Source organism: Lampetra fluviatilis, chromosome 23, assembly GCF_964198595.1.
Source record: "Lampetra fluviatilis chromosome 23, kcLamFluv1.1, whole genome shotgun sequence".
Classification (NCBI taxonomy): domain Eukaryota; kingdom Metazoa; phylum Chordata; class Hyperoartia; order Petromyzontiformes; family Petromyzontidae; genus Lampetra; species Lampetra fluviatilis.
The window spans coordinates 10,631,003-10,657,118 of NC_136297.1; the positions used below are offsets into that span (position 1 = coordinate 10,631,003).

At 47.4% G+C, this 26,116-nt stretch overlaps 2 protein-coding genes across 2 annotated transcripts in view; one reads left to right on the forward strand and one right to left on the reverse strand.

Annotated features, from left to right (window-relative positions):
• The window catches only part of LOC144940778 (multidrug resistance-associated protein 1-like), a 52,772-nt gene extending 33,074 nt beyond the window's left edge, over nt 1–19,698 (reverse strand). The window contains exon 1 of the mRNA XM_078867180.1: nt 19,513–19,698. Within this exon, the coding sequence (XP_078723306.1) occupies nt 19,513–19,554 (42 nt within the window). The 5' untranslated portion in view covers nt 19,555–19,698. The remainder of the gene's footprint in view (nt 1–19,512) is intronic.
• A 3,398-nt stretch (nt 19,699–23,096) lies between these two features.
• The window catches only part of MARF1 (meiosis regulator and mRNA stability factor 1), a 32,924-nt gene continuing 29,904 nt past the window's right edge, over nt 23,097–26,116 (forward strand). Inside the window, exon 1 of the mRNA XM_078867181.1 lies at nt 23,097–23,347. The gene's annotated coding sequence lies outside the window, so the exon portion shown is untranslated. The remainder of the gene's footprint in view (nt 23,348–26,116) is intronic.

The following is a 26,116-nucleotide window of genomic DNA, read 5'->3' on the forward strand; positions in this document are numbered from 1 at the left end:
GTGGCTATCCCACTGCATCACGGTACAAGCTACCTGGTGTTAGTTCCCTGGCCGTACAAAGCAGTGGAAAGTGATGGCGAAAGGTCCGATTGATGTGCTGGCATCCATGAGTGAAGAAGCTACTTGTGACACGCGTTTGATTCCCGGCCACAACTAATATTCGTGGAAAGTGTTGTCCGAACCAACCCTGGCCACCACCCCGTGCCGCCCAAAAACAAAGATCCCCCCCGTATAGCCTTAACAGACCGTTGGGGCAAGTTCTGTTAGCGAGCACCTACGAAGGCTGGCGAAAGGCACACGAGGGGGTGGTTTGGACAACACCACGCTCTAGCACCTTCGTCTCCCCAGTGGCGATGTTTACACACCACACCAGGTACCAACCCATGCTGACCATCGTGATGAAATATCGCCAAACAACCCTCGTGATCAACACGGTGGGCACCGGTGGAGGTGTTCATTCACAATTGTGTGCACAAAGGCCTTTCTATTATTACGTCAATAATTCTCTCCCTCGCTCATTTTTTTTTAAAACAAGATTCACAAAAGAAAAAGTGAAGGACGGAGCACGGGACGAGGGTCCGAGGGGCTTAAACATCTCAGCTGCACGCGATTAAACGATCGCTGCACCCCGTTCAAACAAAACACCCGTGTGTCACACACACACACACAGCGCGCTCACCACTACCACCACCAACTTCTGTTGACCTGCTCTCTCCGCTGCCCAGCGGCCGTTCCACGAACCTTGGCCTTGGCACACATTCGATGTTTGTTTTTGGGATGGTGTTTCTGTTTCCATTCCTGTCATTTGAATCATCTCTTGATTGTAATGGCATTGGGTTGGATTTTCTGTTTTAGGTCTCCTCACCACACGTTCCCTCCACTAATGCCCCCAATCGCCTGGAATTCCATCGCTTCAAATTGTGTCCCTCGGTTACTTTCCCATCTAACTCACAGCCCGATGCTTAAAACGGTCGATTATTTACAATAACTGCACTTGCAATTCCAATTGATGGATATCCTGGCTTGTTTACATGTTTGTACTAAAAGTCACCCTATACTTGCTTAATGCGTCATGTTTCTGAGGCTTCGTTTTTGTATCTTGTGCTGGGACCAGTCCCGGGCGTCATCTGCCAGAGGCCAATTTGTGCCGCTGGGATTAATGTAATATTTTCTCGAAAGCTCACGCGATGCACTCATTTGTTTTTTTTTTCTGATGTCAGTTCGTGTCATTGCAATACTTTGCCTTGCTTTGCTCTGCTCATGTTAGTGACCCAGGTTCCGATTGCGAATTAAACTCTTATCCCTGTGTCTCCCGAGTTCCCTTCTTGTTAATAACAAAAACAATTTCGAAACGTGAATTTCACCGGTTTACTCTGAGGATATATCCAAAATGGCAACACAACTTTTGTTGTGCACTGTGTGTGTGTGTGTACGGTGGCTCTCCATCGAACAAAGATGGTTACCGCATTGCGCGCTTTCAGATGCGCTTCAACACATACACCTTTACATTAAAATTTCCTTCGTATCGAATCATCATATTCATACACATTATCATGCTTCCACCCTCCCACGCGCCCACTCTCCCTCCGCTTAGACAGATGGAAATACAGATGGAGTTAATGCATTCATGCTTTCAACCCCTAGCTGAAAAGCGTGTAAAAGATAATGAATAGGTGATGTATTAAGTACTCAATGACTTAAACGGTAGCACGAGATAAGCCATACACAGGCAGGTTAACGGTGAGGTCAGGAGCCGGGCTGGGCAGGTCACCGGGGTGCACGTTTGGTCGACCGAGCAGGACAGAAATGACCGGACACATATCGCACCGTTATCTAGTTTGTTATTTAAATCCTCCACGACGACACGAAGTGGGGTCACGTTTCGATTTAAAGCTTTCGTGACTGCAGGGATTCATCTTCTTGGTTTTTTCGGTAAAGTCACGTAGAAGGGAAGTAATAAAATAATAAAAATAAAACATAATAAAATGAAACAATTCTCACTAAGAATTGTTTCATTTTATTATGTTTTATTTTTATTATTTTATTACTTCCCTTCTACGTGACTTTACCGAAAAAACCAAGAAGATGGGGTCACGTTGTATTGTGCAATAACTTTGCTGGCGAACTAAGGACTGCACATCTTCAAGCGAGAGCCCCTTTGCCGATAACATCTGGCAGTTTGCCAGGATCGATTCAAACAAGCCCGACTATTGCTGATGAGACACTGTGTCGAAACCAGTACAGCGTTTGCACGTTTTACTTAATAAATGCTGCCTAAATTATGGACTCTCACAGAAGGCCGTGGCGCCGATGCGTTGTGTGAAAATAAAATTTTTATACGTCGAAAGACGTATATCGGAAACAGACATACCATGGTAATCGATTTGTATACAAAATATATGATCAGACAATGGCTCCCCATATCTGTCCCACCATAAACAGTAGGTTTTATTACACACATCCTATAAGCCACGTGGCCTTCTGGGAGTGCATCATTTCAGCAGCATTGGTTCCAACACAAGCAAATTCTGGACTGGTTTCAACCATCAGTGTCTCATCAGCAGAATGAGGCTTGCTTAAACAAACGCCGATGAAATTGCCAGATTTTGACGATTCTGCGAGATGCACACAGCTGATCATTTCCTCGTGACAGTCACCCGAGCTCCTTCATCAGCGTCAAAGCTCATTGCTCCCGGTCCAAAACGGTCCAGCGAGCAAGCAGGCCATGCCCACGAGGGCAGGCTATTCAACACGACGTATATGTACAACTACAATGTGGCTTTGCACAGCGATTAAAACACAGAGCAACAGAGTTTGCGGAAACAGTTTGGCGCATTTCCTCGACAGAGCAGAGGGGGCAGTCCCGGTGATTGACAGATGAATAGATGGAGGAAGGTCTCCGAGTCTGGACTTGAACAGAGGCAGGGAGTTTAACACGTAGGCTTGATACCAAATATTATTCAAAATAAAGGGTGTTTATTTCATTGATTAGATCGCGTAAATAAAAAACACCTCCATCATACAGGTAAATATATAAATGTGTCGTTAAAACCGCCACCACCCAACAGACAATTAGTAAGGTTTGTCACGTAAACAGAACATACCAAATCCGAGTACTCAGATTGTAAATGTTGCGGCTTTGTACTCCAACAAACCGGTGTACTGTACTCGTTACGAATTGGCATGTTCTGTTTACGTGAGAAACCTGACTAAATGGCTGTGTCGGGTGGTGGTGGGTTTAACGACACATTCATATATTTATGCGATCTAACCCAAAACACTTGTATTATGGATGATATTGGTCACTAAAGCCTACGTGATAAAAACACCTACCTTCCCATATTTGTTCTCCGCATAAAATATTATAAGTATTTTTCAGGGAACCCATGGGTTGCCATGGCCTTTACCAGCAGCACTCGTTCGATAAAAGAAAACTCAGGGTCTGTTCATCATAAAGGTTTTTTTGGGTTAGATCTCGAAAGTCTAACGGTGCCATTAACCCACCACTACCCAACAACCAATAAGTAAGATAGTCACATAAACAAAAGGGGCCAATTAGTTACTTCAGCACACCGGTGTGTTGGAGAGTAAACCCACAAACATTTATCATTTGAGTACAACGTTTTTTTTGCTAGAATTTTGAAGAAGTTTTCCGGCTTCCGATCTTAAATAGAGCGAGAGAGATGATGTCATCACTGTGAGGGCCAGGTGCGGAGAACAACAGGGTGAGTCTGCAGCGTGGACGACCGGTGGGAAACCGCTTGCGATCACGGGGCAGGGGGTCGTGGCCGAGGAGAGTAAGCGACCTCCCACCGAGCGGAGGTTGACTACTGGGGGCCTCGTCAGGGAGCATTGGTTGCTGGAGGAGAGACTTGGCGAGTGAGATGAGAAGAGAGAGGGTGAGGAGGGCAGAATCCACGGAGGACCTTGACGTGGGCGAGTACGATCTTGAAATTCATCCAGGACTAGATTGGGGGAAGCCAGCAAAAATAACTGGGTGTTGTGGTGTTGTGGTGATGTGGTCTCCTCGCTTACAGGTGGCCGGTGAGAAGTCTGGCAGCGGCATTTTGGTTCCGCCCGAGTTGGGAGGAGTTGCAATATTCGAGGTCGGGAAGGTGACGGAGGCATGGATGAGGGTTTCGGCGGCAGCTGGGGTAAGGAATTGGCTGGAGGGGAGACTTGGGAGTGAGCTTAGAGGAGAGAGGGTGAGCAGGGGAGACTCCACGAAGGAACTTGATGTGGGCGAGTACGATCATGAAGTTGATCCGGGACTAGATTTGGGGAAGCTAGCGAAAGAACCGGGGTATTGAGGTGATGTGGTTTGGTTGTTTACAGGGTGATGGTGAGAAGTCTGGCAATGGCATTTTGGATCCACTCGAGTTTGGAGGAGTTGCAACATTCGAGTCGGGATGGTGACAGAGGCACGGATGAGGATTTCAGCGGCAGCTGGGGGTACGAAAATTAGCGGATGCGCGAGATGTTGCGTGCAGCTGGAGGTAAGGGGTCGTGATGTGTTTGAAGAGAATGAGAGCTTGGGGGTAAAGGTGGCCTCAGTGAGGGTGCCAAGTGGTAGTTTGGAAGGGGCCCAGAAGTAGACTAAATGTGGCAAGGATGTGGCCAAACCGTGCTCAAGAATCTGCGCAGAGGAATCATGCTGGAGGCACAGATTTGATCAATAGGTAGCCGGTAGTGCGGCATGCACACGGCCCACAAGCGGCCAGAATGTGGCCAGAATGCGGCCACCAAATCACCTGGCGGCATCTCACAAGAGACCTGCAGATGGTTCGTTTTCTCACATTGACACCACGAGCCCTGCTGGGTAAGGTCAAGCTGCTTGAGCGGACGGATGGAAACGGAAGTGGTCCCAACATGCCAACGCACGCGCTCCAGGAAACGCACGGGAGTTTGTGCGGCGCTAAGGTGGTCATGGAATGACATCTTGATATTTGTTCCTCCCGACCGACAGCCCATTTCTAAAGAAGGGATTCATGCAATCACATCGTCTTATATTGCACGCATTTCAGATTCAATTGTGCCGATGTAAAAAGTTACCGAGGCGAGTCGTCGTTGTGTTGGACTGTATTGTATTGTTACTCTTTGTAACCGATTTAAGATAATGTACACGCGCACACCAACGACCACAAGCAAGCTTACCACACACACACACACGCGTGCAAACACACTAAAAACACCACATCTCCCCCGATAGCATTTACTGTTGGGTAAAGTTCGGTTAGCGAGCCCCTTGAAAAGACCAATATTGCACATGAGGAGGATGCGATGTGGCCAGCACCACGCCTGGCCATATTTCACCTCCCCACCCACCAGTGCCGCCGTTGACTCACCGCACTAGGTACGGATATCCCCTCGCTCGATGCGGGTCCCGGTTTTTGTGCGATCTCGCGCTGTATACGAGGCCGATCTATTTCTACGCAAAATCCGCCCTACTACGGCGGTTTGAATTTACGCTACATGCGGCCGAACGTGGGCCAACATTTGTTTGTGAACTGCGTGTGTGCTGTGTGCGCTGTGTGTGCTACTCGGCAGGCCGCTGTCTCCTCATGGGCCAATTTCTTTTGGAACGCATCTACTACTACTACCACCCCGCAGAGCGAGGGAAACCTGCAGATAGAGATGCTTATCTGCCAGTCATCTCGGTCAACCCATCGATTGCACCTAGGTGTCCCGTGAACTCCTGCCAGCGGCGAGCCTTCGAATACTTCACGAGGTCTCAAAGTGCTCCCAGCCTGGCACAAGCGCCGTGATGACATCACCGCCCCTTTGCGACGAATTGCGGCTGTTGTGATATATACAGTATTGCATTGTTACCGTGTGCGTGTTTAGAAAGCAGCAAACGATATGTAAACAACGGAAAAATTGTTCTGCTGTAGCCGCATCAGAGTGGACCGCTCAAAAAAAAAAACCTTGCAACATTTGCACAAGGCCTCTTCAAGTATACACACACGGCACATGGTACGGCAATTGAATGCGTTTAAAAGCGATCGCCATAACTCCGGGGCATGTCGCTTTTGAACGACTCCGAAGAGAAAATTAAATTGCTAAAACTCCTGAGTTTTGTTCCCCTCCACCACCTCCACACGGGCGTAATTTTGATCCAAGCCTTCCTTTGGCAGCCAATCCGTCACCAGTCTCGTCCGTTGGCCATCGTCTCCGGCTCGGCATCACGTGTCCTGGCCCAGAGGCCCCCCCCCCCCGCCACTTGCTGTTCCTAACGCGGCCGTCAAAACGCAGATTCAAATTATTTGCGGTTGTTTTTCCCAATCCTTTGTCCGTTCCTCTCGTCTTTCTCTTGGTGTATTTTTTTGCAAGCGTGCTTTCATTTATCCATGCTTCTTGGCACATTTTTTTTCATAAACCGCGTAATCTCCCACTCGGAGAAAACAACCCCCACCACCCCCCACCAAAAACTGCCAAGCGAAACTCAGCGCTAGTTTCTTTTACTCCCAAAAAAAAAACAAGAATCCAAACGAAACGCGAAAGTCTTTAGAATGCTGCGGTTTGATGGTGTTGCGTAACAAAAAGCACATGTGGATTTACATGGTGGGCGAGTTCTGGGGCCTTTCTAACCATGTGGTACTTTTTTATGGATATAAAAAAAATAACTTTTGTAACAAACTTTTTTTTGGGTTGTTCACGGTACGAAAACACGCCGAGCGAGGCACGCGACGCTAAAAAAAGGGGAATACGCCGATTGCCACGATTCGCGTTTGCGATGCAAATTTCAAGAAATCGATTAAAAGTTATTTTTATCTTACAGTAATTGCTGCGAACATATAGTGGCCTCGGGGTGGCTGCTGCGGTGGGGTTTACGTGACCCCGATTACATTCGACGTGAAAAACAAATATACACGCAAAATAATCCAATCGTACACGCGCATGATCCGATGCGTGCGTCAGGAGCTAGCGAGTGGATTTTAGCGAAACCTATCACACACACACACCTGATGTGCAAGACATCAACGACGCTAAAAGAAATCTGCCCGATGTTTTGTAACAATATCTAAGAAAAGTTCACTGGAAAGTTCTAGTGGCGGTGGAATGTTGCACTGTGGCTTTGGCTGGCTGGTGAAATGGCTCACCCCACCAAATCTTTCCAGGCTTGTGAAACCAGTTCTATAAAAACTGTCCGGGGCCTCTCCTCCAATCAGCTGTCACCCCCCCCACACCCAATCCAACATTCCGAATTCTCTCTCTCTCTCATTCTCTCACTCGCCCCCTCGACAAAACCCAGTTCAGTGACTCTGCACATTTGCACGAATACATCTCGCGTCACTGTGATGTCACATAACATGACACACGCGAGCGTGATTCACGCCGAAACACAGCATGTCCACAAAAGGTGTTCTTCCATTATTAAATAATTAAAGTTGGACAATAGTTTTGAGATCGGTTGATAAAGTACAAGCGCACGCGGTAGTAGGAATATTTCATCCCTCTCGAAGTCTGGTCTCATCTCCACGTGTCCACCGTGGCGCTGGTGACGCGCACAAAATCGTATCGAGATTTCAGAAAGTCCCCAGGATAACCGTCAACTTCTGGTCTGGTTTCAATGCCACGTGTGCATGCAAAAATACGAGTCCGAAGCATTCCGCGAGGGCGAACAACCTGCCGATGATCATGACAACGATGGATGACACGAATTGCAACGGTGATATACTGTGAAGAATGACGAGCTCAATTACGTAAAGCCACATGGTGGTCAGTTGCAACAGTCAGAATCAGAATCTTTACCTAATCCTGGATAAATCCGATGAGCTATGAAGCTATTTTTCACAGATGTCCAGTCAGGGCAGGTCAGAACGTTACGAAAAACGAACACAAATGGTAGGACTGACTGCAAAGCACACCTACGGTAAGCAAATCACTAAAAATTAATTGGTAAAATAGATAAAGTATATTCGTTCCAATTGCATAAGTACGCCAAGTCCAAAGCTTGGGAAAGCAAGAACAGTCCCAGACCACACCAAGACAACACAACCACTCGGTAAAATTGAACTGTCGATACATGGGTAAGGATAAAAGTTACAAATTACATTTACAAATGCAGTCTTATGCAGCGCGAATCTTCGGCTCCATGATATTTTTTTTTGGGACGGAAGATTTTACAACGTTAAGGGAGGAAACAAAAACGCTGGCGCTGCCACGGCAAAACGCTCTGGCAACCTACTCGAATTCCTGTTCATGGGATGGTTACAAGGCAATTATATGGGCGGACCGTCTCAGGTTTCTTGCGTTTGACATGGGGTGAATGAACGAGCAAAGAGTATTGCGTAATCGCTTTGCTTCGAGACCCGAAGCGAACCGGGGAAGCAGATGGAGCACTTATGCGCATGGCGCAGTGAGAAAACAGACATCAAACAGCAGAGCAGTGTACATTTTCACAGCCTCGCGTCAGTTTTACTGGCGGACCCCTCTCTGGAAGGCGAGCTAAAAATGATTTTACGCGGGCAAACCCATCAGACAAGACGGGAAAGTTCACAACTCTCTCCCCTCTCCTTCTGAAAAGAAGCCCGTGGCACATGCAGCGAAACGTCGGAACGCCGTGCCGAACAACGCACGGCGCAACCCGAAATTACACACAGGAGAGCTCCAGCACAACGGCGAAAAAGACAACAGCAGGCAAGCAAAAACACAACTGCGAAAAACACAACAACGGCACAAAAGTGAAAACCCAATAGCGCAACGGTGAAACACACAACAGCCAAAACACAACAGCGAAAACCTCCGCAGCAGCTTAACGGATGTGCCAACATGGGGCTATTAGCCCACGTGCCAGGGCAGAAATTGGCACCACCTAAAGGCAGCAAAACATTAGTGGTACCAATTTAATTACACGGCGTATGATACATTTATTTGCAAACCCCGCTCATAACCAAAATCACAGAATTCTCTGTCACTGGCCACAAAACATTAAATTAATGCCACCTTAGGTGGCACCAACAAGTGAACTGTATGTTGAACTTCTTTCGCACAGTGAGCAGCCAACCGTGCTATCTGGACTAGGATCGTGAGCGCTTATGCTACAGGGTCGGAACTGGGCGAGCAAGGGGGCGTGCGAACCAGGGAGCAGTGGAAAAGATTCTCGCTAACTGGGGTTATTTTCATGACAGGCGCTGGGATCTAACCGCAGCGTAGCAGATAAACTTCCACCACAAATCAAGACACATCTGCAGGCATCCCGTAAAATCTCCACCGCAAAACAAAGTATTTCGTTCGGCGTTGTTCGTGCGCAATAGATGATGCAATTTTTTTTTTACCAATTCGCGCGAATAATAAGAATAATATCGAGGAAAACAAGCAAAAAGGGCGAGACAGGGCTAACCAGACAGACAAAACAAACGAGACAAAAATCAATTGTTGAATCAAATCGCAACCCAGAGTCATGCACGACGATTCATACAATTACTGGGGGGGGGGCGGGGGGGTTAATCATTGCTTGCCTATTGACTGCAGGAGACTCCGTTCCATCACTCACGTGCGGATGAATGAACGCGGCACAACGATTGTTGAAAGGATGAACCCGCACTGCCCCTTACACCTGGCGCTTTCTTCAACCAGAAGCAACGTTGCCACAAACGATAGCTCAACGAAGTGGCTTATCACGTGGACATTTATAGCAGACAAATACTCTAAACGCGCGATGTTGATTCTAAATGTGGAGGGAGAAACCGGAGGACCCGGGGAAAAATCCACGCAACCACGGAGAGAGAGAGAGACACGCAAACTGCAAATATACAGCAGACGTCAGGGTCGGGATCGAACCCATGACCTCCTGTATACCAGACGAAGTAGTTAACATCTCGCCACCGTGGCACCCGTGCGTGAGTGGGGGAATAACACCCGAAAGGTTCGGACGGAACTCGCAGACTCACTTGCTCTACTGTACTGCCATCTCCCCAAACACTAATTGTGGCCCAAAGAGTAGCGTGGCAGTTTCAAAAGATCTTCCGCGAGCCAACTGCGGCTTCTTTTGCCTCCAAATCGTTGGGCTCTCGGGCATGTTCCACCATGCCCGAGCTTTTAAAACGTCTACAAAGTTTAACTTTAACACTGCACGCACAAACGCTCGCACTCCTCATGGTTACATGTCACAAGGTGGGGGGCGCTGGGTGTAGTGCAGGTTTCAGGGAATGTTGACCTTTTCCTCTTCATTTCAAACACTGCCTCCCCTGGCAACCGATGTCCATGGGCAAAGGCGGCCGCTTTTACGGCCCCCCTCCAAACCCCCCCCCCACCAGGCTCGGAATTAAAAACGCGTCACGTCCTACGGAGCTCTGGGCACCTGGGTGGTCTTGGCCTCCTGTGACGGGCAGCCCGGAATAACCCGGCAGTTCACACGGAAGAGAGCGAGCGGCGCGCTACCACCACCACCACCAACAAGCAACAACACCAGGGTGACGGCTCCCGTCAACTTCACTCACCCATTCCTCCAACACCCGTGTGGAGATCATGCTGGACCAGACTAACTGCATGGTGTCATCCACGCGCTGCGTTTCCACCGCTGCACAACGGAGAGGGACTTTTGAAGGAAGTCTGTGACGTCAGCTTCTGCGGCCATTTTCTGACACAGCGTGGTGCACTGCTCTCCGTGAGCGATCATGCCAAATCAGCTCGTGACATACCGGCGACGCAATACGAATGCAGTACACCGGGAGGGAAAACGAGGACAAATCATGCATTCCATGGTTTCTGCGATGTATTCCGACGTTCGTTTTTCATCGGAAGCATTTAATCGGCGGTAATATCATCACCTTCCAAGTCGCACGGCGTCGTCACATGGTGCACGGTGCGTGACATCATCGCCTTGACCAAATGAGCCGATCCATTTCACACTGCTTTCTTTTAGCTTTGGGCAACCCTTGCATCGATTTGGGTGGTTTTCTCTTGCATACGTCTCTAACAGCATCGCAATTTCCAAATAAAATTTCACTTGCATTGGAACAGCTTTCAGAGAGTTCTCGTGACCCCGTGTTACAGACATGGGGTCTGTGGCCAGCCAGATGGGCTCAGCAGTTGGGTGAGCGGCTCGTAATGGGAAGGCTCCCGAGTTCAAATCCTTGCTGGCGTTGACTCGGCGGACAATCCATTGGAGGCGACTAAAACCAGTACAGCTTTGTGGGGAAGTGGTTTGTATGTATGTTGTTGGACTTCTTTCGCACCATACGTAGACAACCGTGCTAATTGTCAGGGGCGTGGGGTTGCCTATGGACAGACTCGTCCCCACCAAAGGAATGTGGAATTTCTTTCACTCGCGCAATGAAATTCAGAGGGGAATGCGGACACCACCGCTATGCACATTTGAGCAAGACATCACTTTTGACTTGACACATGAAAGACGGGTGGATAGAGCTATTGCTTTAACACTTTCGAACATTAGTTGTAAAGGATAAAAAAATTCAAACCGTTGGAACGGTGCAATGCATTCAAAGTCCCAGTAGCCAGGCCCAGACGATTTAATCAGCATGGTGTGGAAGGGGCCCATGCCTGCACGATGTGGGGGTCCCCCGTCAGATTTACAGCCGTCTCCTGGTGGGCGATTGTCGTCCGAGCGCCGTGGGTGTGCATGGGTTTGAGACGCTGGGAACGTGGCCCGACACGGCAGGCAAAGGCGGCACGCTACAAATCACCCTCCACACAAATGCCGCAATTTCATGAATTGTCCCAATTCTGGGAATCACGATTCGGTAAATAAAACGTTTACCTCTGTCTGGTTTGTACAGTGTCGTTCACACCATCATCCCAAATGTAACGATAGTGGATGATACTTATTGAAAGATCGATCGTCGATTCATAAACTCATCGTTCCACGTGGAGTATCGTGCCGTTTACAACCGATTTTAACGGATGAACAGATCATTGGATGCATGGGTTGGTGGATGTATTAACAGATGAACAACTTAATTAATTTTTACATGGACAGATGGATGATTGTAAAAATATATTGAAGGAGAGTGTAGACAGACCAGAAGACAGACAGAAATACAGACAGTTGGGTGAATGGTCAGTCAGATAAACGGACGGATAGACAAAATATGGGATGTATGGACAGATACGTATAAAGATGTATAGATGTAAAAATATATTGATGGACCAAAGACCAACCAGTAGACGGACAGAAGGACAGACAGACAAGCGACTGGCTGGCCGGACAAACGGATAGATAGACGGATGGATAACATATGGCACTGTGCCTGAGCTGTACAGTGTAATGTCACGTAAAGTCAGCAGTGTGGGGGTTGCAGTGAGATCCTTAGGTGCGCGTGCATCGTTATATTTAAAATAGCCCCGCTCCGTCGCTCCACCGTTGACTCCCACGCGGAGCCTCGGGTTGTGGTGTCAGGAGCGGGCACGGGGCGGCGTGTCGCTCCTCCGCCGCTGGTCGACTCCAACTGCTGCGCAAAACGCGGCTAGGACGGCAGAACTCGGCAAACAAACGCGGGCGTTGAAGCAAACAACGCCGATGTGGCTCTGCGACTAATAACGGGTGACCGCGTGACCCGCTTAAGGCTTAGTCATACCGAATTACCGAACAGTCACCGACACAGCTGGACGCACACTCATGGTGATTATTTGGCAAAGGGGAGGGAGAGGGTTATAGCAAATGTGCACGGTCATCACTATTATACTCTTTGATTATTACACGTACTTTTTTTAAAGCAAAAAAAGTTCAGGGGGTGGGGCTACTTCTTATGATCTTGTTGGAGTTTGTGTGCATGTGTGTACACGACCAATAGGAGAGCGGTAGTGTCGCGGGGTTAGCGCGCTGCGCTACGAACCCGGCCACCTGAGTTCGATTCCCGCTCACGGCCAATAACCAGTGACGATTATCCGAACCGGTCCTGAGCCTCCCCTAGTTCGGATCGGCATCAAATGAATACCTCATGCAGTATGTAAACATCGCCACTTAAGGATATAAAGGCTGCCAGGCGAGGTGCTGGACACACACCCCCCTCGTGTTCTGTGCTGGCTTTCGGAGGAGTTTGCAAATAGTACTTTTCCCCAAAAGTCTGTTACGGCTATGTGGAGGATCCTTTTACCGGAGTTTGTATCATGCTATTAACACCAGCCACAAGTTGTGAATGTATGTTGTGGGAGGAAATCAGGGAGCCTGGAGAAAACCCACAAAGCATTCAAAGGTGTTGGCACCTTCACCTCTTCGCCACCTCGTAGCCTTCCCCCCCCCCCCACTTTCAGGCGCTTGTCAACCTGCTCTGACGAGCAAGGTGAAAGTACGGTGACACAAGCCCCATGAGCGATACGGCATGGGAAAACCATCGTGCATCATCAGCATCTTTTCAAGGGCTTTGAAGCATGATTATACATTTTTTAGGGGAAGAACTCATAACATATTATGACAGTAGCCTCCCTACTTCCCCAAGCCAACCAAAGAAAACCAAGTGTAAGCAAAAAAACAAGGAACTTGTAAGCAAATCAATAAATAGTCCTCGTTCCGCATGTCTCTAAAAAATATAGTTGTGGTCCGGACTTTTTGGCCTTCGAGACTCATGTCAACCGGAAATATTTGTAGATAATTGACCCCGAATCATGAGAATGTAAGACTAATCACCCTGTGCGCTTGCACAGATAGGCAGCATATCACCGAGGCAATTGCCGTATACTCCGGATTATAATACGCTCCGCACGGTAAGATGATCACACACACACACACACCTGCCAAATTACAAGAAGCGCTCCCAAAAAAGTGTATCTTATAATCTGGACAATAAGGTCCAGTCAAATATCGATGGGAAACGCTTGCTCTTCCTGTGATTAATTGTAAATGTTGTTCAATGATCAGATTACAAAAACACCTTCAGAGCCGTACACACTGTGCGTTTGTCCTAAGAATGTATTTATCAAATTCAAGCGGAAATGACAACTGACCAATTGTATATGACAGGCAGCCAGCATGCGGAAGAATAAACTAAACTATAAAAAATAAACTTTTTTTTTTACCAGGTAAGGCCCATTAAGCTGCATAGCTCTTTTTCAGAAGCGACCAGGCCACAAATGATAGCTCAACTTAGTGGCTTATCCGCGTGTAAATTTATAGCAGCCAAATACTCCGAAACGCACGTTTCTACCTCGGTCCTGCCAGTTATAAAGCCATGTTTGCCTTGTTGGCAGGTAGGGAGTCACATGCTCTGGCTCCGAGCCTCAGGCTTTGCGTCAGTAGCTCACGGTTGTGCTGCTGCATGTATCAATGCTACGCAAAAGCGACACACGGGCAATAACGAAAACAACAAGCGTGCAAACTTCTGGTAAAATTGCATAACACTAACAACGGCAAATGCACGTCACAAACACAACAGAAATGCCAACGCGCATAATAAACTCATTCATGCAAATGACACATGGGGGCTAGAGCGGTGGCACAGTGGGTTATCGCGCCACACGATGAACACGGCGACCCGAGTTTGAATCCCGGTCACAATTATAAACAAAAAAATCAACAATGGTGAGCGAGCGAGCGATACACCCAGCACACCCTTGCAAATGCCATGTTTCATCTCAAGGGATTTCTCAGGTGAAATATTTCAAATAAAAAATTAGAACCGTAACCATTCCTAGGCACTCCCTCTCACCGAACTGCACGAACCAGCGTGGTAAAGTACGATCGAACAATCCTTACGAGGGCCTTCACCCAGCAGTAGATCGACTTAGTGCTGTAATTATTATTACAATGGCTATACACACATACAGTTGGCATGCACTTCATGTCAGAATTTGAATCTTTATTTATCCTGGAGAAATCCGATGAGCGATGAAGAGGGGGTTGCCAACCTGTGGCACACGAGCTGCATGCGGCTCCTGGAGCATTCAAGTGAGGCTTGATCGAGAGGTGGCTCATTTACACATTTTAAATGTAACGATTTTTTAAAAATAAAGAAATATGCGGAAGAGGGAGCAGCCGAGGGAGCATACAAGGGCGCACTCGCTACCAGGCAAGCAGATCCAGACACAATAACTTCTTCGAGGTGCTCCCACAGATTTCTAAATTTAAAACTCTTTGGAGCCAAGTAAACTGGCCTGGCCGTGTGACCGACAAACCCACATTAAGATTTTGGGATTTGGCTCATATGGCCAGGAATCTGGCCCCGAACCCCCCTCTGGCATATAAAAAAATAAGTAATATTGTGCCTTTTGTTGAAAAATCACTCAGAGGCACCTTACAACAAGCCTATAGTCACACTTCAACACCATGCTGAAATATTAAACAAGCAGCGTTCAATCATTTACCACACTCCCTTTTATCATAGGCCTTACAATAAGCCTATAACATCACCCGGCTCTCAAATATTAATAATCATGCAACATTCAAGCAATATTTTAACCGCGCATTCTCTTCTCACAAGCGTGACACAACAAGCCTAGACCGCGTTCCGTCCACCATCAAGACACACTCGTCCGACATTCACTTGCCACAACCTTCAATTTTCCCAAGCCTTCCCTAACTTTAAAACATCCTTACGCAAATGTCACACTTCTTATGGGGTGCGACTTTAAACCAACACAACGGCACGGAAGGTGGTTGCGTAATGTTTGGGGGGCAATTTAACAAAAGCTCAGGCCGGCACCGGTCAGATGGGGTTTAGTTGGGACGCACCAGGAGATGAGAATAGTCCAATGATGGTAGAGCATTTCAATGGATTGCACGGGGCTACGAGATGAATTGCACGGGGCAATGAGATGAATTGCACGGGGCAATGAGTTGCAAGTATTTTATACGGATGTGCCCTTTCACTGAAAGGCAGTAACAAGTCTTACATAGCAGGTGTGATGATCGTCCTTACAGGGCAGATCAATCGACCAGCTGCATTCTGACCACACCCATGCATAATTTAGCGGTACACAAAGCTCAAGTACGCTTAACAAGCAAATTAAAATGCCACGAATATGTAATACCAACGCAAAATAAATACCGAGTGTATGGGTTTCGCTGTCTGGTCAATGTTTAGCAATGTGCATCGGGTTATGGTTGGTGTTGGCTTCGTGCCGAGTTCGAGTTAAGTAGTGTCCAGGGTTAGGTGCAAGGATAGAGTTGGGTGCAGGGCTGGGTAGCCGGGATAGCTTAGGGCTATGGTTTGGTGTAGGATTAAATATATGGTTATGTACGGCCTACACATAACCGTATACGGCACGGAGTTGTGGGTGTAGGGATTAGTGGCGTTGTTACGGTTAGGGAAAACCAGTGTTAATAAGCCTGTGGGCATGCGAGTCAAGTCTTGGTGCATTTCATGGAGCCTTTTTAGTAATTTTCTCAAGTCTAATCGCATCGATTACCACCTCTGCACTCGTTTTTTTCTAAAATATCGATGCCTTTAGGTCTTGTTAATGCTGCTGCTCAACTCACGCGGTCCCACGGACCTCCCCGAAGCACCGCGGATGCTGCCGTGTAAAATCGCCGTAAAACCGGCGAAACGTGACCACACCATCCCCGCATAACAATGCCAATAAATCTTCTCGGTTCTTTCCGTAAAGTCACGTAGAAGGGAAGTAATAAAATAATAAAAAATAAAACATAATAAAATAATTCTCACGACGTTTCGGCCACGCGAGCAGCCGTCCTCGGGTGAAGAATTCTTCACCCGAGGACGGCCGCTTGATTTCTTCACCTGAGGACGGCTGCTTGCGTTGTGGCCGAAACGTCGTGAGAATTATTTTATTACGTTTTATTTTTATTATTTTATTACTTCCCTTCTACGTGACTTTACCGAAAGAACCAAGAAGATGAATCCCTGCAGTCACGAAAGCTTTAAATCGAAATTTAATGCCAATAAACTTAAAAGCCGGGAGCTGTCCAACGTTTCGGTCTCGTTTCCTGGTCATCAAATGTTGCTGCGAGGGTCAGGGGACGTGAACTCTATCACCCCCCCCCCCCTTGCTTACTGATAAAGACTTCCTTGTACCAAGAACGTCCTCTCCTCATTAACCTTAGTGCTGATCAAGATTAGCCTGGGTCCATTTAGCACCTTTGGTATCGCTGTAAGAGCGATGTCAACCACAAGGCTGTCGTTTTTGATCGGCAATTCACGATTCTCGCGGTGATCACGGCTTCAAAAGAAAACACGTACACGCAACATCGAGTTTTAAATTAAAGTTAAGCCCAGTGTGGGTTTTTTATATATAGATACTGTAATACACACGTGTAAAGGTTAAGTGTCGAGTTAGGTGAACGGATACGAGTTAGGTTTAGGGGAGAATAAATGGGGGTTTTAGAATCTGGGTCAGGGATAACGATTTGATTATGATCGTTGCTTGTTAATGGTAGTTGTTGTTATTGTTGTTGTTGCAGCCGGATGAGGTCGTAAACAATGTGACTCAATAGGTTTGGCCGTGTGTGTTTATTGTAGTACGGAGTTAGACTGACGGCCTTAATCTAAGTGGTCTTGTGGTTGTTGGTGTTGTTTGACTTGCATCCCACTGGGATTTTTGCACACAGCGTTGGTGTACGGTGCTTTTTCTGCAACATTTTGCTGTATTTTCTTGGATTTTCTGTTTGCACAGTCACTTTAAGATGTTTTCTTGTTCATGTTTTTTGTTTGTTGCGGTTGCACCCGATTCAAGAGCCGAATTGCTCTACCTAATAAATGAAACTGAAAAAACTGAAATAGTTTTTTTTAAAGGTGCCCGCACGGGTTGGAGAACGTGAATAGCCGGATGTGGTGATGGTCATCGTCAGTACACCGCTACTGTACGGCGATAAGTGGGTGCCGGTTATCGGTGGGCAAGGCAGCCGTCGTGATACAATTCGCCAATGTTATAACACACGCCACGACGGCAGCGGCGTGTGTTATAACCCGACACACAAAGACAACGATCTCTTCCACCCCCCCCCCCCTAATAAGAGCTGTAAGAAGAATGTTGGGATGGTAAGAGCTGTAACAAGAATGTTGGGATGGGAGCTGTAACAAGGTTGTTGGGATGGTAAGAGCTGTAACAGGAATGTTGGGATGGTAAGAGCTGTGACAAGGATGTTGGGATGGAAAGAGCTGTGACAAGGATGTTGGGATGGTAAGAGCTGTGACAGGAATGTTGGGATGGTAAGAGCTGTAACAGGAATGTTGGGATGGTAAAAGCTGTAACAAGAATGTTGGGATGGTAAGAGCTGTGACAAGAATGTTGGGATGGTAAGAGCTGTAACAGGAATGTTGGGATGGTAAGAGCTGTGACAAGAATGTTGGGATGGTAAGAGCTGTGACAAGGATGTTGGGATGGTAAGAGCTGTAACAAGAATGTTGGGATGGTAAGAGCTGTAACAAGGATGTTGGGATGGTAAGAGCTGTGACAAGAATGTTGGGATGGTAAGAGCTGTAACAGGAATGTTGGGATGGTAAGAGCTGTGACAAGGATGTTGGGATGGACAGAGCTGTGACAAGGATGTTGGGATGGTAAGAGCTGTGACAAGGATGTTGGGATGGTAAGAGCTGTGACAAGAATGTTGGGATGGTAAGAGCTGTCAGCGAGTTGGCACCCTTTGAAGGCCGGCACTGTGGGCACACGAGCGGGCCGGACAACAAACCACGCCCGGCCGCCTTTGTATCCCTAGCCACAATGTTTACACACATCGCACCAGGTACTCATTTGAGGCCGAGTCGACCTAGGGGAGGGAGAGCCCCGGGACCGGTTCAAATAATCGCCACGGGGTTGTTGGTGGCCGTGAGCGGGAATGGAACTCGGGTGGCCGGGTTCGTAGCGCGGCGCTCCACACACACAAAGACAAAGATCTCCCGTATAGCCTCAACAAACTGTAGGGGCAAGTGCTGTTAGCGAGCACCTATAAAGGCCGGCACGGCACACGAGGGGGGGGGGGGGTGGGTGGCCAACACCACGCCCGGCCGCCTTTGTCTCCCTAGCGGCGATGTTTACACATCGCACCGGGTACTCATTTGAGGCCGAGTCGACCTAGGGGGGGGGGGTTGATTCCCCGGTCACGGCTCTTTGACAACCCCAGTGGGCGAGTTACATCCGAACAGATTCCTGGCGCCCCCCTAAAACCTCCCTGGGCCCGCGTCTTCCTTTAACCCCACTATCAGTGTGGTGAAGTATGGTCATACAAGCCACCACCAACCCCCCCCCCCACCACCACATCACGACTTTAACGCAGCGAGCGAGGCCTTTCAACCCAAGCTGCGCTCTTGACAAAGGGCAGGGAAGGGATTATCGTTGTGATAACGACGGTATCTTATTCACCGGAATCAACCAATTATATCACACACACACATACACGCACACACGCACTGTTGTACTGTACTAACATCGATAGCCACGTGCTATTTATGAATAGATTGATTGCCGGACGCAGAGGGACACGCGCTTCTCGCCACTGACAGACCCTGTTAAACGTGAGCACAACTACTGGGATGAAAGCGTAAACTAGTAAAACAAAAACATCAATGGAATGCCATTAAACGCCTTGTTGTTGTTGTTGTTGTTTGTTTGTTACAAAATGTACCGGCGAGACAAACACACACACACACGCTCACTTACCCATAAGGGATCGGACCCGTCCACGCTACAGAAGTCGTCCATGGCCCCGGACTGACGCTCGGAGCGATCTCGGATTGCAGATGAAGCGAGAGAGGAGCAAAATTGTAATTGGCGCGGCCGCGTTCCGCCAGTTTAATGTTTAAGCCGAACGGAGCTCCGCGCCCATAAGAGGAGGATGATGATGAGGAGGAGTAGGAGGGGGATGGATATAACGACGTTGACGTCACAGCGACACGTGACCTGCCGCGGCCATGTTGGTCAGGGGACCGTAAGGGGGGGGGGGGCGGTAGCCATATTGGTTAGGTGAGAATAATTCAAAACGTATCAAACCAAGACGGTTTAGGGGCCGTCCATAAATGACGTCACGCGATTTTGGACGATTTTTGACCCCCCCCCCCTTCGTCACACGGCGTCACAAAAAGTCAGACCCCTCCTCAAATATGACGTCACAAAGCTCTGCCCACCCCCCCCAAATAAACATGCTTCCAATCGCTTTAAACTATTGTCATTGTAGTGCGTATTTAATGTGGCGCTGCACTCTGATGTTGTAGGAGAAAATATTTATTAAAAATTATATTTAATTAAGTTGAACGTGTTGTCTATATTTATTTAAAGTTTCGCATTTTGATGTGACGTCACATTTCTCAAACTCCCCCCCCCTCGTCACACATCGTCACAAATGTCTGACTTCCCCCCCCAGGTGCGTGACGTAATTTATGGACGGCCCCTTAGCCCCGTGTTCTTGTACAGGAAATTAGAGTTTTCAGGTCCATACGGCGTACAGCCGTTTCCATACGAGCACATTTTTTTTCTATTTGTGTTTCTCTCCCTTATGATGGGACGTTGTAGGGTGAACGTTCAGATTTGTAAAGGGCACCGGGTGACCAATCGGGTCTGAATTGGTCTGTAATAACGTAGGCATTGATAAGGGGTTGACAGGTATGATATACACTGCACTATACACTACACTACTATACACTTCACTATACACTACACTACTATACCATACCTGTCAACCCATTCGGTTTACCCCGTATTCTTTTACAGGGGAATTTAGTTTTCAGGTCCATACGGCGTACAGCCAATTCAATACGGGCACACAAAAAACAAATGTCTATTTGTTTGTGTTTCTACCTTGTGCTGGGACTTTGTAGGATGAACGTTGAGATTTATAAAGGCACGGGGTGACCAATAAGGTCTGAATTGGTCTGTAATAACGTAGGCACTGATAAGGGGTTGACAGGTATGGAAACGTGAATCAAGTTAAATGATCAAATCTATAACTTACGAAAAGAACCGCCCCCCCCCCCCACATCATAACAGAAAAAATAGTGCAGACCGGATAACCATGAGTCTCCAAATAACAGGCAAGAAATGTATACAAAGCAATCAGCCTTGGTGCATTTTGCTAAAAACCATCTGCAGCCTCTGAATACGTGCATTGTGTTCCGCTTGCCTTAGGACACTCTCAACATACATTTGTAACAGACTAAGAGGCAGCAGTGATAAAGAAATAGACAACTTTAGACCTGTTCAAGTGTTACGAAATGCATTATGGTAATGTGAGTAAGAAAAACTATCTCTTGCGTCATTCAGACTCTTAGTTGACCGGAAATAACACGTGCCGAGGCAGATGATGCATAGGTGTGTCGTTAGTTCTTAGAAGCGGCCCATAAATGACGTCACGCGGTTTTGGACGATTTTTGACACCCCCCCCCCCATCGTCACACGGCGTCACAAAAAGTCAGACCCCCCTGAAATATGACGTCACAAAGCTCTGCCCCCCCCCAAATAAAACATGCTTCATATCGCTTTAAACTATTGTCATTGTAGTGCGTATTTAATTTAATGTGCCGCTGCACTCTGATGTTTTAAGAGAAACCATTTATTAAAAAGTCTATATTATTAAGTAGAACGTGTTGTCTAAATGTATTTAAAGTTGCGCATTTTGATGTGACGTCACATTTCTCAACCCCCCCCCCCCCCCTTGTCACACATGGTCACAAATGTCTGACCCCCCTAGGTGCGTGACATCATTCATGGACGGCCCCTTATGGAGACTTGAGACGTTGTCTTTTTAGAGGCAACACGGTTAATTGTAACTTATTACAGAACTCTCTTAACCTCCCCTATCTAGGTAGGTACAGCCTCCGGGCTAGCGTGCCCTCACACTGGGTAACCGGGCTCCCAGCCCTCTGGCTATCTGTGCCCTAGGGGAGGCTGACTGACCCGACCCAGCCAAGGCACGGGTCCTGACCACTGGTCCAAGCTCGACCCGGCCCTTACAAGGACGTCGGGCTCAAGGTCCCAGGGTCCTCGTCTCGCTTCGCTTCTGTCTTCGTTTTCCGTAACACTGCCTCTTTAATCCACCTCCAGGGGACTCTCCACCCCGGTACCGCCCCCTTTTTGGAACCTTCCAGAGGATCCTGGAAGGGCCCCTCCCCCAGCCCCCCACCTGGGGTAGGGCTTGGGAACCCAGCCTCACTCGGGTCCGGCTCTCTATCTCTGTCCACTTGTACAGGCTAGCACACCCTACAGACCTCTGGCTGTAACTGCAGGTAAGTGGATACAGGCGGTGTGTGCATACGCGTTTCCGACACTTTATTGGGAATCCTACAGTGCTTACCTTATGGACAAAATTTTCCCGGCATAAAAATATAGAATTTCCGCCGCTGGCTCATGGTTGTGAGAAAGTAATGATCCATATTGGGGCAACCCAAAACGGTTCTGTCATGAAAGACTACACAGGCCGTAAAGTGATGAATATGATTGCCATCTCACGTAACTAACCACAATAAATACCAATGCAACAATTGCACACAGATATTAAAATAATAATATTTAAATAATCGAGTATTCTACCGATCAACGGTTTAATCAACTCGACGGATTGGATAACGAGTAAACAAGGGGGAAATAGTCGCGTCTTCTGATCCCACGTGTGCCGCTGGACTGGAGGTCATGGGAGGGTGTTTGTGACGTCACAATCTAAGATGGGCGTGGCTTTTAGTGAGGGTTGGGGTTTCCCGCCTTTGCAGGGCGACGGACAGCTGTCATTTAATCGACCACAAATAAACAAGCCGATTTCGATTTTAAGTCGATTGGACGTTGACGAATCGACCACTAAAATCGATCGTTCCGCTGAACATGTTAAACTAGGGAATCGACTAATGGAATATTATTCCACCAAATGGATCATCGTCATCGACTTCACCTGATAAAAATCGGTTTCAAACTGATAGGGGGCATTAAAGATCGGTTTCAAATTGTTAGGGGCATTACGTAATTTCAATCGCGAAGATGACGCCATTCTCCAAGTTAATGACGCCACACTCGTGTCGATGATGACGTCAACGAGGGGGTACCGGCGGTGGGTGGTGGGGGGGGCGAGGGGGTTGCGGCGGGGGAGGGGGCATCGGGGGGGTTGGAGGGGGGCGGGAGGGGGTCGGAGGGGGGCGGGGGGGGTCGGAGGGGGGCGGGGGGGGGTCAGAGGGGGGGGGGTGACGGCGACTGGGGGGGGGGGGAGTCGCCATTTTCCTAATTTAACGGCAACGGTCGTTTTACGACCCACAGAGAGAGGGGGAGGGCGCGCGGGCTGAGAAGCGGCGGCGCTTTGCGACATCACGTGACAAGAAGTGAGCTTTACGGCAGCCGCCCGCTGTTTACAGGGAGACAGGAGCGCCCCGGGGCGGCCTTTGGCGTTCGCTCCTTCGCCAGAGTGTGGCGGCTCTCTCCCTCATCTCTCCCTCATCTCTCCTCTCTCTCCTCTCTCTCTCACGGGACAACTTGCAACCGAAGCGTAGGACACTCGGCTGGCAAAGCGACAAATCAGCAGGTGAACAAAGGTCAATTTGGCACCCCCCCCCACCCCCCCTCAACGAAAATGAATTGAAATGTTTGGGGGGGGGGGGCTACGGTAGGCCCGAGGCTTTTTTTGTACAGTAGCGCACTGTACCCGTATTGTTTTGAATGCCCTAAAAAAAACACGGAGCGTTGGATATTTAAGACAAAGCCTCGTTTTAAACGCGTCGATTGTGTAGGTTTTTATTTTGCTTATTTCTTTCACTTGAAGCGCTTGTGTTTTGTCCATAGGTGTGTTTGCCGCGGTTGTTCTAAGGGCGGATTGGCCCCTGTTATTGGACCTTACAATTCCCGACTACTACCTCGGCTGTACAAAGCTACATCCTTCGTTTGAACAGGGACACCACCTTTTCGTGCGTTTAAAAAAAAAAGTGTGTTGGCCTCGTCTATTAACACAACTGAAATTTACGTAACAAGCAATTGTGTAACGCTATTACTTTGTCGTGTGCGTTTTGGTGGCTTAATTGTCTCCTTAAGGCGATGGGCCTTCCTCAAGACGGTCTCGTGACAACAAATAAGTCGTTCTTGAATAACTTCGGGAGTAAATTAACGCGGCCTTTCAGCAGCAGCAACAACAACAACCACCACCACTGTTTCTCCACGCTGCGTTCAAACGCGTGCCACTCATTAAGTAATTACCCCACCGCCCACTGTTGATGTGACGCGCACGTGCAGGCTTTGCACGTTTTGAAATTGGTAAACGCTGATTATTGAGGGAACTTCAATCGTCGAACCGATCAATCGCATCGCCTGCGAATGCGCCATCCATTAGCGACATGCCGGTGGTGTGTTTGCTGTGAACCAGCGGTTGGGAAAAAAAGTAACTTCGTAAAATGTTTCAAAACTGTTGTGTTTAATCCAGACATTTGAAAGAATAAGAAGCAGTAAACCAGTAATATTATACAATACAAAAAACATGCGATTACAAAGGAACGGGACGTTTCATGTAAAATCTGTGTACTGACGAGAAAAAACTCCTCGTACTATAAGTTTCAATTAACACGCAAACACGTGTATATGCAAAAACACACAAGCACGTGCATATGCAAAAACAATTAGCATTTCCTAAAGAAGTGCAAATGCGGTCTTCGCGTGTTAGGTCGTCATCAAAATAAATTGAAAGAAAATGATGACGACATCGATCCACAGTTGTCTTATCACTGCATTACTGGGCGCTCTCGGTCGGTAGGTCGCATTTGATCATTTATCTTGAAGGTGACCTAAGATAAGATGACAACTATGTACTATGTCGCGAAATGCTAATGTTGTTTTTTTGTATGTGCACAGAGGTGTGCTTTCTAAACAATTGGAATTCTATATTGTCATTGTGTAAAATGGTATCGCGACAATCCTTGTAATACCTTTTATTAACCCAGGAAAACCTCGCTGATTTGAGACTCTTTATTTGGAGATTACTCCTTAATTTACATGTTTGGGAAGTTCAATTTAATATCTGGATTGCGAGTCATCGGAGTACTTGAAGAAAACCCATACATGAGCGAATAAGAATAAAAACACTTCACTCGGAGACATTTATGAAATATGTTTCAGCCCATGCCGACAATACATTGTACATCCAGGCAGTCACCCTTCAAGTGCTAACTGGGCCGAACCTTGTTTAGTTTCCAAGGTCTGACAAGATTTGGTTAATTAATAGATATTTGAAAACGTGCATTCAAATGTATTTCAAATGCGTGCCTTTTTTTCAGGGCCATGCAAGAGACAAACAATACAGGAATAAATATATTTATTGCCTCTCAGCCCATATGGCAGTACATAATTTGATGCTCGACCTCTATGGAAGTCCTGAGCGAGTCTTACTGGGGTGGAAACTGAAACCCGCGAGGCTGTGGAGTGACCAGTTGACGACAGTAAAGCAATTGGGTTCGTAAATCCATGTTTGTGTGACCCTTTTCGTGTTAATCCTCAACTTATTTTTTTGTTTCTCAGCATAACACTCCTTATGAAAATCGAATTGGCCAAACATGACCACGCAGAACCCTCCAAAGAAACCCCTTGACTCCTCGAGGCTTTCCCGGATGCTCCTGTAGCGTAATTGTTAACGCAACATGGACTTGAAATCCAGAGCTCACTGGTTCCTTCTCCTGGCACAGCAGTTGAAATAGTGAGAAGGTTTCTTAAATCCCACTCGGCTTCCACCAGGCAATATTAATAGCTACATCACAGTCGATGAGCAGGTCATGTGTGGTGGGGTAAAGTGTGGGTATCCCTACCTCTTCCAAGTAGTCTGGCCCACCGTAGAAGAGGACAACAAATACTGTCTAGAGGAGGCCCTTCTGCCAGCAGTGGCTTCAGCAAGTAATTACAGGGCTAGATCTTCACCTTTGCATGAATACTCGCACACATTGGAACAATATAACATTTGCATGATGTTGAGGAATTACTGCATCTTAATGGATGTTGAATAAATGTTAGCATTCGCGACTTGAATATTACGAGTGAATTTGCTTTTAATGTCTACAAATGCCTACATTAAACAAAGCTAGTGTGAGCAAATCATTTCAGGGTTGCCTCATTACAATGTAATGTTTGTAAACAATGTTCATGGCAGTGGTGACAATACTATTAGTTTCCCTGTGACATTTCGGGAAAAGGCATTTCTTTCTGCCATGAAGAAAGTACATTGCCAGAAACGTCGGCTCTAATAAATATTTTTTTCATTAGGACAGGGTTTATTTATGACCGTGAGTTTTTGTTTATGATTAGTTATAGCGAAAAATGT